General features: G+C 41.6%; 1 protein-coding gene across 3 annotated transcripts in view; it reads left to right on the forward strand.

The window, feature by feature from the left end:
- The window catches only part of KANK1 (KN motif and ankyrin repeat domains 1), a 119,986-nt gene that overhangs the window by 61,098 nt on the left and 44,955 nt on the right, over nt 1-13,933 (forward strand). For 2 of the 3 annotated variants that reach the window (XM_027634693.1, XM_027634692.1), the window contains exon 3: nt 8,608-8,724. In XM_027634693.1, coding sequence (XP_027490494.1) covers nt 8,688-8,724 — 37 coding nt within the window. In that variant the 5' untranslated portion in view covers nt 8,608-8,687. Of the gene's footprint in view, nt 1-8,607; nt 8,725-9,460; nt 9,516-13,933 lie in introns of those variants that run through there. The other variant, XM_027634694.1, reaches the window with a different exon arrangement.

Consider the following 13,933-nt stretch of genomic DNA (forward strand, 5'->3'; position numbering starts at 1 on the left):
TTCATGACAATGGTCTTCCACATGGTGAATATACATGGAAGGGTACAAAAAGGGCAAGTAAAATGATTTGGGGAATGGAGTTGCCTACAAGCTGGGAGAGAACATTAAGGTTTATAATATCACAAAGCGTTTAGATAAGCTGAATCTGCACTGATTTTCACTAAGCCCTGGAATGCCAGAATTTGGTTGTAGTAAAATTTGTCTGACATCAGTTTAAAACAAAAAAAAAAGTACGCAGTGGATATTGACAGCTTGGGACTTCCTGCCCCAAAAGGCAGGTGGCTTCAGCAGGGTCAGAAGGAGGCTAGTTAAATCCACAGGCAATTTATGTGGATATTAAAATGACATAATAAGGACATACCTTTAAATATTCCCAATCCAATCATTGTTGATGCTGGGAGAACACAGAAGCATGGACTTCAGGTATGTGTACTCTCCTTAAATGGTATCTCTTGTTGCCAGCATTGAAAACAATGTAAGTCTAGATGTATCATTTGGCTGGCTCCACAGAATGCTTGTATGTTTGTTTCTGCTGGGTCCTATTTTGAAATCCTTTCCCCATTTCTTGGTACCAACAAGCCAATGAGTGATTTGTGTAGGACACCTAATTTCTCTTCTGGATCCGTCAGATACAGATAGGATTAACTTCATGTGAAAGGGAAACTAAAATCCAGCAGCTGATGGGAGAGCATTTCTGCCATTGCTAGCAAATGTGACAAAGCAATATGTGAAGAAATTCAGAAAATTGCTGGGTTATTTAGAGTAGCTAGAAGGATCTGGTGCCTTTGAAAGATTTTCATATATGTCCATTTTCTGAGGCATTTTCTGTACTGAAAGTTGCCCAGTAAACCCAGTTCCTGTCCAGTAGATAGGTGGCTTGGAAGAGTGAATTAGAAGCTTTGTAGAAGCTCAGCTCAGGAGATCAGAAGACTGTTTTCAAGTATGCAGAAGAAAACCCCTCAGACCCCTACATTACTGGAGGTTGTACGTTTATTCTCTGCTTGCAGAAATAACAAAGTAGGCAGATTAATGCAAGTCTGCTTAAGATGAGGGTGGAGGGACTGGGGGGAGAGGACAGTTGAGAACATTCCCATGAAAGTCACTAATGTTTAAGTCCAACATAACTTGAAAATTGGAGCCTGGCATTACAGTATTTAGGAGTTCAGGGTTCAAAAGCAACAAAGCTCAGCATTGGGTCTGACTTTTTTTTGTTGTTTTTTTGGCAGAAGGGAATCATGTGCCCTGACTGGGAGCATACTGACTGTTCTTTACTTCAGCTTGCTGACTCAGGTCCCAGAGTTTCTGAGCCATCACTCTCTTCTTAACAGAGCTTAGCTCAGCTTTTGCCTGGAGCTCTGCTGTAAAAAAAGACCTTTTACAGGCCAGTGCCATTAAGTGGAGGGAGTGAGGAAGGCAAGCAGGTAAATTAATGCTGACCGTAGCCATATCTTGTTAATTAACTTACTTGTTGAAAGGATTTACAAGGCTTCTTTTGCTCTCATCATGCAGATTCTGCAGAAAAAAAACCCTAGTGAGAGGTGGCTTGTTTTGGTTGATTGCTTAAATACAGTCTGAAATAAATTGCCTGTCATATTGCATATAGTGAGAATCATCTCTGTATCATCTCTGTGATGGCGAGACTGAATCACAAGTGACTGCTGCCTGAGAGACGCTGAAGGAAACACTATCCCAAGAAGTTTTTACTTCTGCATTTTAAGGTGGCCTAGACAAACAACTCGTGCTACTGATTTATTTTGTTCAGTTAGTGAGTCTTTAGCAGAAACTTGCATAGTTTTGCGTCTGATTTGGCTGCAACATTAAAAAGATATTTGCTTTAGAAAATATGTGAATGGACTAATTGTTATATAATTAAATAATTAAGTGAAATTTAAAATCATTCACAGTTTACTCTTATCTCAAAGTTGATTACTCTGTGACTGACCTGAAAAAATCCTCATATGCCTGCATTCTTACTTGATTTTTTACCTTTAATTCTAAAAAAGGACATATAAAAAAAGATATTTCTCCCTTACAAATGTTGTCTCTCAGTTTATTGGCCACTTGTTTTGAGAAGTGTAAAGATAAGAGGAACACAACCACAGGAGGGGTAAGATTGAAAAGAAAGCATCAGTGAGATACAGTCATTATCCCAGGGTAGATATCAACCGCAGAGCAACTCCCCACATACTTTCTCTTTTGCTGTTGTTGGCTTCAGCCTTTCTTCATTTAAATTGCAGCTGTATATTTGGTTGACTGTACAAATTAGGTTGCAGACATTCCTGTTTCCTGTAGAGAAGCACAGGTTTGGAAAATGCTTGCCACTCTAGCAGGAGCAGGAGGAGAAATTCCCAGTACCAGTTTCTTCTTGCAGGTAGAGAAATTACCATCCGTGTGCTTGGATGGGTTTTGCATGTATCTTGGCTCTTGTTTGCAAATGTTATCAGTGTCTTGCAGAATGAAACTGGGCAAGTTCTACTGCCAGGACGACCCACATGTGAGCATGAAGTCTGAGGCAGAAGTCATGTTACGCTGATGTATAATAGGAATGGAGCAGTACCAGTTCTTCTTGAGTGTTGCATCTTATGGGTCGACTTGCTCTGTCAAGCCCCTCTGTCCTAGGCATGCTTAATCACTGCTTTGCACTTGCTGGACAGGATTGCAGAGCTGGTTTCCCTCCTGGGACAATCCCCTGACTGAATCCATCTGAACAATTAGGAGTCAGTACCTTTGAATCCTTCACAGTTCCACCCCACAATGCTCTCACTTTTAGTCCAGATCTTAAGCAATGGAATCTTAGTGTCTGAGCCACAGTCACCCTGTCAGTGGTTCAAGATATCTTCAGATCTAGAGCTTGTGTTGAGTGGTTGACATGACTGTTTACTCTGAAAAGTCTGCATGCCGTGAGAAAAAAAGAAGCCTAAAGCCTTGTTGCCTGCGAAGCAAAAGCCTGTCTTCTTAAATCCCACAAACAACTCTGTGTCCATCACCATTTCCCACATGTGACTGCAGCTCCTGGACAGAAGGACTTTCACGATTGCTTTTCTGGGTTAAAAGCTGAGTTATATTTCTCTTCTAATTACCGTCTTGCCAACATGCCATTCCAAAACTGCTCTTAGAAAACCTCAACTGTTTTCTATCTTAAGTATCTCTTGGAAACATCACACTAAAGTGTGAGACTGGATTTTCTGCAAGGTCTGTGCCTCTTAAGGCTACATCTCTGCTGTGTGGATGTATTTATACTCAAATACTTCTAGTATTTGCTGAAACACTAGCATAGGTGTCAGTGACCTGACAAGATGAAGCACAAAGGAGGAGTAAGATTCTTGTCTCTTGTGACTTGGACAGGATTAGGACATTGGCTTTATGTTTTGCCTAAAAAATCACCATTCTGGAAAAACCTGTAAAAGCTGGGATGTCATGAAAGTTTGTAGAAACTGAGGATCATGTGTGTTTAAGGTTTCTGCTGTTGAACCTCAGGGCAGAAGAGTGTTTGAATATCTAATTCAAAACACTTTAAACAACTGCTTCATTGAGCAATAACTCGTCATATAGCTAGTCTCTGCTTGTTTTGCATTTGCCCTAGAATCTGTAAATCACAGTATTCACAGTCAGGCATGGGGTGAATGTAAAAACACATGGGCAGAAAGTTGAAGAGTTGGGAATAGAATATCATAGAATCACAGATGTTGAGTTGGAAGGGACCCACAAGGATCATCAAGTCCAACTTCTAGCCCTGCACAGGACCATGCCCAAAAGTCACACCTTGTGCCTGAGAGTATCATCAAATGCTTCTTGAACTCTGTCAGGCTTGGTGCTGTGACCACTTCCTTGTTCCAGCATCCACAGCTACACCCTGGGTGAAGAACCCTTTTCTAAAATATCCAACGTAAATCTCCCATGACACAGCTTCAAGCCATTCCCTTGGGTCCTGTCACTGATCACCACAGAGAAGAGATCAGTGCCTGCCCGTCCTCTTCCCCTCACAAGGAAGTTGTAGACTGCAGTGAGATCTCTCCTCAGTCTCCTCCAGGCTGAACAGACCAAGTGACCTCAGCCGCTCCTCATACAGCTTCCCCTCAAGGCCCTTCACTGTCTCTGTTGCTCTCCTTTGCACGCCCTCTAATAGCTCAATATCTTTCTTATATTGCCGTGCCCCAAACTGCACTCAATATTCAAGGTGAGGCCGCCCCAGTGCAGAGCAGAGCAGGACAATCCCCTCCCTCGACCGACTGGCGATGCTTTGCCTGATGCCCCCCAGGACAGGGTTGGCCCTCCTGGCTGCCAGGGTACTGCTGACTCAGATTCAACTTGCCATTGACCAGGACCCCCAGGTCCCTTTCCATGGCACTGCTTTCCAGCATCTCATTCCCCAATCGGTATGTATATCCAGGGTTGCCTCATCTCAGGTGCAGAATCCAGCACTTTGCTTGTTGAACTTCATATGGTTGGTGATTGCCCAGTCCTTTAATTTGTCTTGGTCTCTCTGCAGGGCCTCCCTGCCTTCGAGGGAGTCAGCAGCTCCTCCCAGTTTTGTGTCACCTGCAAACTTGCTTAGTATCCCTTCCCGTCCTGCATCCAGGTCATTTATGAAGGTGTTGAAGGCCACAGGCCCTGTGGAACCCCACTAGTGACAGGTCACCAGTCTGATGTCACCCTATTCGCTATTACCCTCCATATCTGACCTGTGAGCCAATTGCTCACCCACCATGGGATGTGTTTATCCAGCTGTGTGCTGGACATTTTGTCCAGAAGGATCCTGTAAGAGACAGTATCGACAGCTTTACTGAAATCCAAAAGCCATCAAGGCTTCCCTTGATCAACAAGGGAACAAGGGTTATTTTGTCATAGAAGGAAATCAGGTTTCGTAAGCATTACTTTCCTCTCATGAAGCTGTGCTGGCTGTGACCAATGACTGCATTATCTTTCAGGTGTTTTTAATACTTCCCAGAATAATCTTGGCTATAACTTTCCCAGGCACTGAAGTGAGACTGACAGGCCTGTAGCTTCCAGGGCCCTCCTTCTTGAAAACCAGGACACTGTTCACCAGCTTCCAGTCATCTGGGACCTCTCCAGATTCCCAAGACTCCTCAGAAAGTTTTGCAGTGACATCAGCCAGCTCTTTGTGGCTTCTTGGATGAATCCCATCAGGCCCCATAGATTTTTAGGGATCCAGCTGGAGCAGCAGGTCCTGCACAATTTCAGGGTCAACTGAGAGTTGATCATTCTCACAGTCATGGTCTTCCAACTCAGGGCATGAGACCCCCTTGGTCCGTCATCCGTGTTGAAGACAGAGATAAAAAAAGCACTAAACACCTCTGCCTTGTCTCTGTCCCTCTTCGGGAGATACCATCTTCATCCTGGAATGGGCCAATGATATTTCTATACTGCCTATGGTCATTAATGTATTTGAAAAAACTCTTTTCATTGTCCCCCACATTTCTGACCAGCTGCAACTCCAGTTGGGCTTTGGCCACATGAATTTTCTCCCTACAACAGCAAGTAGCATCTCTGAATTCTTCCCATATAAGCTATATATAAGCTTATATATATATATATATATATAAATACATAATATATAAGAGCATATAAGCTCCTTTACTAATCTTCTTTTCTAAGATGTCTCTACTGGAGAATATGGTTTGCTGTAGAGCAGGCTAAGCCTTTCTTCTCTGTGTATGCTAGCTGGCCTCTGGTATTGTCCTGCATTTTACCCACATGAAAGACTTCTGTCCAAGTGCAGCTACTGGGGTGTGTGTTGCTAGGGAATTACATATGACACCTTTCTAAAAATGATCATGTATGTGTTAGTGCAATTTTAGAAATTTAGTTCCCAGTGTATTATTGTGGCTCAAAACAGTCTGAATTCCCTTCCTCCGTACATCTGCTGAGCTAGATCAGACTTTTTCTGTAAAGGGCAGATTGTCAATTCTGGTTACATTTAATTAAAAAAAAAAAAAACAAACCACCAAACCAAATCAATTCTTCCACTTAGCTGGCAAATTATTATATCCTAATTAGATCTTATGTTTTTCTTTTTTTTTCTTTTCTCCTATCTGTTGAACTGAATTTGCTTCCTGAATTATTTTATTAATCCTCATTTAAGCTCAGAAGCATCATTATTTTAACTAAAAGTGATTTCACTTGATGTACTTAAGCCTGATTAGCTTCAAAACTAGTAGAAGCATACACACAAGTGAGTTTGTACCAAGTCAATTGCATCTCTCTAAATCACAACAAAATGTAGGTCTTAGGCCCTGTTTTGGCTTTCAGCAGTGTCTTTATTAACTTTATGTCAATTCTCACCTCAATTATATTTGCTTTTTGCTATTAGGAAGCTCTCCTCATGTGTGCCCATGAATGCTGACTAGTGTTTTTAACAGATTTTACTTTTAAACCCATGAGGAGTTTCCAGGCACACCATAGTCGGGGCTCATTTTTGTCATTGACACACTCATAATTTGGGATTGCACTGCACTTGAAAGAGGTGGGTCCCCCCCAGGGTCCCCTCCTACTCAACTGTCTGTACGCATCCCTGGGTGCATGCTCTCAGGTCTCCCCTTGTACAATGCATATAAGGGAAGCACACCTTTTACAGTGCTACTGAGAAAGCATAGAGCTGTGAGGGACAAATTAGAAGTGGGTAAATTAATTCAGTCCTCTTTACCCTTGGGTGCACTGCTGGTAGAGTCTGATACAGTGGCTGTTCTGAGAAACTTGACATGGTGATGGACGATAATTTTTCAGTAAGCATGTATTGTGACTCAGTAAAAATTGCCTGTCTTCAACTTAAAGCATAACTTTATATCCTGATGGCAGCGGCTGAGGTGGGAGTGATGCTTTAAAATTTCTCCCTTTGAAAGGAAGTAGTTAATATTTTCCTAAAAGCTCACAAATTTAAAACTTCTGTCCTGGCTGCAAACTCTGCCAGCAACATGTTTTTCTATTTTTTTCTTGCCGTGCTTCATTGTTTCAGAAATCTGATAATTATTGTTATGCCTGGACTCTTGTGATGGGTGTCTGCATCATGGCCTGTGGTGGATGTCTGCCTTATTTTGCTGTTTGTAGCTTTTGCTTGTACAGTCTTTCTGGCAGCTTCATGTCCTGCCCTCCACTAAACAAGAGATCATAAACTTAAGGGTATATGGCAGAGCTAGTGGAGGAGGAGTTGTAGCGAAGGTCTTTCTGCATTCTTGAAAAACTGATGTCAGGATTTTACTAAAATTAAAGGGATTTGTGCTTGTGTTCCTTGAAGGGGGAAATAAAGCTATATTAGCTTGTGTGATGGAGGTGTATCAGTTTTAATAGACAGCCAGTTTCTCTATCACTCAGTCTAGCTTTGACTCAGATCCACATGGTCCTTGCACTCATTAATTTCTCAATTTTTCTTTTCCTTTGCTAGTCTACTTAGCTTTTAAATACTTCCATGCACATACTGTCAGACCCAAGTCTAATATGATTGGAAAAATGTGACTGGTTTGTTGAGGAGCTGTCAGCCCAAGTCAGACGGGTCAGCAAAGCAGGGTGTTCTTCACACACCTAAGCTCGACCTATCTGAGTCAACAAAATGAAATGCTGTTTGAACTTTAGAAAACTTGAAGAGAAAGAATCTCTGCAGCCCCAGATGAGTCAGATCTGTTGTTCTGAGGATGAGGATTGTGATCAGACTGCCCCTGTGGTGGGTGGGGAAGGAGGAACAGGAGCCCTGTTGCAGAGCAAACGAGGCTGGCTTTGCAGAGCCAGCCAGCAGGCAACTGGCCACAAAACTGCTGTTTTAGCTTATGCCTCTCACTTGACTTCTGCTCGGCAGCCACCTGCCCAGGGCGACAGCGTCCTTTTTCTGTACCCACAGCCCGAGCTTCAGGCTTCTGAACCTGCTTCTTGTTCAGTCTGCCACGTGTGGGTTGGAAGAAAACCTCACACCCAGAAAACCTGTTGCTGCTGGGACTTGCTTTGGAGAGGTCTTGAAGTCAGACATGCACCATCCCTGACAGTGTCTGGGCCATCTCTGGCCCCCCACCCTGCCAACTCCCACACAGTAGCTGTCAGTGTCCGGGTTTGTCAGGCAGTGGGATACATGTGCCTGCTCTGGCTGCATCTGTGATGGGGTTCTTCTGCCCTCGCCTCCCCTGAGGGACAGCTGAGTTCAGAAATTACAACTAGTCCCCCACTCGTGGGTACAGCTCTTCTGTAGGTGGTCTTCACCTAAAAATCCTCTAACCCTGCCTAAGTAAGCTGCTGGGTAATCTAAAACTTTATATATGTGCCAGCAAATGTGAGGTAGCTGTGGTGGTATAGGAGGAGTTAGAGATGTGCTGCAAAAAGCTAAGGGCAGGTGAGAAAAAAAAAATAAGGCCAATTGCAAATTCAGCTAGTTATATCCTCACCGAAGGCAGCTCTGGAGGCTGTCAGAGAACACAGTTCAACTTCAGTCATTAGGACAGCTGGAGGTTTGTGATAGCTAGGATGCTGATTAAGGGGAGCGTGTTACTGCTTTGGTGAAGTTTGCACAGAAGATGAGACTTTAAACATTCAGAAATGCCTATTGCTTAATGTACCCAACTTCTTAAAATTGTATCTTTTTAACTGCTTTTTACTTGTCTATTCCAGGTTGCATGTCTGGTTGGACTTGATGCATGGCATTTGCATGACACCAAGCAGCCTAGCTCTGGATGTATCACTGAGCAAACATGGCCTACTCAGCAAATACTAACGGCAGTGCTACAGGTAACTAAGTGGGAACACTTTCCCCCTTTGGATTATTAATTAAAAAAAAAAATTCTAAAATCGTGAGAGCAGGAAAAGGAAGTAGTGGAATTTTAAATACTGAAAACTAGTTTCCTGGTAGATCAGAGCCTTTCTGCTTCCCCCATCCCCCGCCCCGATAATCTTTTAAATATTTAAAGCATGGAAAGTTGTTTGGGGAGGCTTACGGGCTGGCACTCAGTTATTCAGCATGCAGTGCTCTGCTCTCAAGGGCCTACATAGGCTTACTGCAGACTCTGGGAGGCCTAGGGCTTTGCTGCAGTCATGTGGTTGTTATCCTGTGTCTGTAATTAACTTGTGAGATTAACCACCTCTTACACATCAAATCTGCAGCCCTTCCTGATCACCCTTACTGGCCAGTCTGATTTTTATTGCTTGCCTGTCAACAAAGCATAAAAGCATTTTTCAAGCAGTTTCAAGAGGAGGTGTTCATTTCACTTTTTCATTATTTTTAAGAAGCTCCCAAAGTAGCTGTTTTGGTTGTGTGATACTCTGTGAAATAGATCGCTTGTCATGTTCAAAGGTTACTGAGGACGACTGGCAGGTCAGGAGGGGGCAGAGATTGCAGAAAGACTGATAACAGCACAGCAGCAGTGTTACTCCTGTGCTTGTGTCAATATTTTCCTCTTCTGATTACTGCACAAACATAGTTTTAACCCACTAAATCTGAGGCTGCTACAGTGGGATTACATGGAAAATTTTGAGTGCATGGCAGGAACTTGCGTATGCTCTTTTGAGACCTCCTAATGTAGGTATGATGGAAAACGGATTAATCAGTCAAGGCTGGGGTGGCTTCAAGAGCTTTGAATATCCTGGGAAGGGACATGAAATATCTCTTTTATTGTCCATGTAAACAGAAATGTCATCTGTTTTTCCCCCCCTAAGGCTCATGTACTTGTGTTCAAATGCTACCTGCTAGATCATGACATACATGAGGTTTGGTTTATATGGTGGATTTTAGCACCAACCTCCTTTGCAAGTATGCTTTAGTATGGAGAGAAATATTAAGTTGCTCACTGTGCTTCCTGTAGAATTATTCTAATTAGAGCATGGGATTAAAACATTTTGTGTGCAGGAAATTTGAAATAAAGAGTGTCATTATCTACAATTTATGCAAAATAAGAATCTTTTTTAAAGGCTAGTGAAAGTTACATTAAGTCATTGGAATTACTATTATCTGTTGATAATTTAAATTTACCACTCTTGTTAAATCTTGAGACGGCTGAAATAGGATATTTTCTATTTCCCTCCTCCACTCCCTTTTTATATAATTAGGCATATATAAGATAGAAACCATATCCTTTTGTAACCTTGTGTAATCCTTTTGAGAAGGCAGACTGCAAAACCTCTACTGTGTGACTTAAGTGTAGCTTTTTGCTGCCTAAACTCCCCATGTAACTTGACTTTTCTTAGTAATACGCCTTTAACTGTAGTCATGCAGAACAATTTTCTCTGCTTACAAGGAAAGAAAAATTGTGCAAAGAGTGTTACTGATTGGTTTACTAAATTTTTTTCTCCCTGCAGTAGAACTGTCTACTGAAAAAGTTGGCTAGTTGACGTGTAAGCCTAAAAGAAGCTAAGTGCTTGTGCTGGGGGATGTGTTAATGCAAGATGAAGTTTTAGTTTCAGGATTGTTATGCAAACAAGGCTTCTTGCAGGGTAAAGCTGCTTGTTCATAGAAAGATGCTATAATAAATTGCAATTATTTAATTCAAAACTAAATTGGACAACATTTTGCAGAGACTGTCTGGACTTGTTGGCTTTGCAAACCCTTGAGGCCGGCGTTCTAACATGCAGCTATGTACGCCTGTGTCTCCAAATCCTCAGCAGTTCCTAACAGACAGAATACTGGGCTGCAAATACCTGTGATTTGTTGTGCTGCTGTGCTGCCTGGGAGAGAATCCTTTTGGATGAGCAGGAACTGATTTGGGCGTTGAAGGTATTGAAGCAAGTTTTTTAATTGCATGGAGCTCCAGGAGTGAAAAGACAAACTTGAGGGGTGGTGTTTTTCTGCACCCTCTGCATCAATCGGCACCAGGAAAAAGAACTAGAAAGACTTGTTAGGGACTACTAAGCTGCGTTTACGTTACTTGAATATTTTGGCAAGTCTCACCACATGTTCAGCTTCATTCAAGTATGAAGTGACTAAGAAGCAGTGGTTTGCTTTGGTTAACTCGAGAATGTGAGTACTTGCACTATTAAATGATTATGTCTATGTGCTATTTTGGTAATTTTTTCAGAATACAAGCCTATATGTACTACTATTGCTGCAGATAAAATCTGTAGAGGAATGCTTCAATTTGGAACTTGTTTCCAGGAAAGGATCTAGCTATTTTGCATTTGTATAGTGTTGGGGGTTTTTTTAAAGGATATTTATGGGAAGAACATTTGCTGTAAATATTTTCAGTGAGTGTGTATTCGAGATAACCTACAAAGCAAGTAAGGATTTTATCATGAAAGCACCTATCATAAATTTCTCTGTTTCTTGCCTATCTCAGTAAAGACATGAACTTTAAAATGTGGTGAAGAATTAACAGAGACTGTGAGTTATGCTTCAGTACTGTTTGTCAGTAGTTTTGTTTACTGCTGACTTAAAAGTTTTATCACTCTGGTTATGTTTTTATTGCACAGAGGCCTTGTCATGAACTGTATTTCTGTGAGCTGCAAGCTTATTCGTTAATTTTTACATAGTTTGGAAGTTGGTTTGGCAACTTGGTACTGATTTTGGACTAGACTTCAAAGTTGTGCTACCTGCTCAGAAACTGCTGAAGTCTCTCTAGCACTAACAATAGATAAATTGGTGCTTGCAGAAAAATTTGCTTTATTTTATCAGTCGAGTGCTGGGTAGTCACAACTGTTTACTGTTTAGAGTGTGCCCTGGTGGCATGTGAGCTTACTGCTCAGTCCAGTAAACTCACCAGGATTAAGGAGTGCAGTGCAAGTCCAGACTGTGCTGCGCAGACATCTATGCTGTGAGAAGTCTGCCTCCAGAGCTAGAAAATATCCTACATCTGTGGGGAGCTACTGGGAGGCTGAAGTTGATTTGGTACATGGTACAAATTAATTTCTTTTTGCATAGTACAAGAGAAAAAATAATAAATGAGGTGATTGTTTCTCTAAATAGTATTATTGTCTCCATTAACTGCTAGGTGAAACTTCCAGCAATTGTTAGCTTCTGTGCTTGCCAGGACTGATGCATAATTCATCTATTTATTGAGGCTCTGCTAATATTTCTGTAGTGATATCTGTAGAAACATCTTCCAGTCAGCAAAAAAATGCAGAGTGTACACCAGTGGAAAACTTACAGGGCAGTTTGGAAATTGTTTTGAATGGATTTTCATTCTTTTCACTAGTAACTGATTTGCAGAAACTTTCTTTTCAAAATATGTGTTCTGAAAAGCATGGGATGGAGTAAAATTCCAGTCCAATTCCATTTATTCTGATGTGGAAAACAAGGAAGCATCAAAACAAACATAGGAGACTGATTTAAGAAGATAAAGGATTTAAAGCTGTATTTGTTACTAACCATAATAAAAACATCTGTTTTATTTGACTTCCGTAAGCACCTCATGCTCTGTATCCAGAAACCACAGAATTGTCAGTCATCTCTTTAATAGACATAAGAAAGTGTTTCAACAGAAAAGCTTTTCCAATTTTCCTGAGTAGGATGGGCTGCAGGGGTCAGTATAGCAAGGCTGTTGCACAAACCCATTCTTTACTTTGCTGTAAACCAAATGCATATTGTTCTCTGTACGTAATGTCTGAGATTTTCCTGATCCTTTCTCTTTCCACCCTTCTGTCTGTGCCTCCTTCTCAGTCTTGTTTATGGATTTACATTTTCAAGTCTTCCCATTCCATTTTTAACATGCTTCTACATACAGGAGCACTACATCTTATACAGATTCATTTGAACTGTTCCCCTGCGTGTTTAAGTCCTCTCTGTGCGTTACATCTTTCAGATTCCTGCACAGTTCTTAAAGCAGTGGCATCATAGCACCTGAACATCATTTTTACTCTTAGTCTCCTTCCACTCATAAAACAAGGAACTCTTGTTGTAATAGCCAGCCCGCAGCTGTCACATGTCTTTGCTCCCCGTTACTCTTTTCACTCCCAGCAGATCTGGGCATCCACCTCCATTCTTCAGACTGTGCCATGGCTGTGGAACCACAGGTGGTTTGATGACAGATACCAACTTTATCTGGACTGCTGTTTCCTCTGCAGCAGCCTGGCACCCCTCTGGTTACTCTGCAGCACCCTGTGGGTCTCTGGAAAGATTTTTCCCGTATCTGAGCAGTTTTCTTGCCTCCTAAGTGAAGTTATAACCACATACCAGTCAGTCAGAGAATGAGGCCATTACAAGAGGCTGCTGCCTGAATTAATGTTTTTTAAGATATTAACGTCACCATGACTCAAAGACCAAATGTTTAATAAATGTGTATTCCATCTGCTGGTATATAAATGCTTAAGCAACTGTTGAAAAGTATTATGAAAACCCCTGTTGACTTATTAACCCTTTTACTGAAGCCAATAAATAGAACACACATTTACTTAAAGCAAATGTTTTTATCATACACATCCTGAGCATTACTTTGTAACAACTCTTACCAAACATTTGTAGACATACCTTTCTTTCAATTACTATATTACTGAAGTTAAGAGTCTCTCCTATGATTCAGTTTTCCTGATTCATATAATCTTAGGCAATATGCACGGAGTTTTGCATGATTTCCAGCCTAATGATGTGAAGTATAGTCTAAGAAGAAATTGTTGTGCACCAGAACATTGCTACTATTACTAACTTCAGCTGAATATCCACCATTTTTCATTACAGACTGTCACTCAATAAATGGGAACTTACAGACCTGAAGGAGTTGGCAATAGAAAGTGTTTGATTGCTAGGTAGTAATCAGTCTGATGGAGCCTTTACTCCTGAGTATTGCAGATGCCTGCCCTGAGAACCCAGCTGACAGCCACTCTCCACTGCTTTCCTGCAGGGTAGATGTCACTGAGGTATCACTGCGGTGCTACTGACACCCCAAGCTCTGATCTCGGCAGCTCCTGAGTTTGCTTAGGGTAGCAGATGCAAACGACCAGGAATAAGTGAGTTGTATTTTTAGCAAATCAGCCCTGTGAGCAAGGGTAATTTGTTTGAGACAGGACTGTGTGATGA

The sequence above is a fragment of the Corapipo altera genome, unplaced genomic scaffold (assembly GCF_003945725.1).
Source record: "Corapipo altera isolate COAL_440 unplaced genomic scaffold, ASM394572v1 61411, whole genome shotgun sequence".
Lineage (NCBI taxonomy): Eukaryota > Metazoa > Chordata > Aves > Passeriformes > Pipridae > Corapipo > Corapipo altera.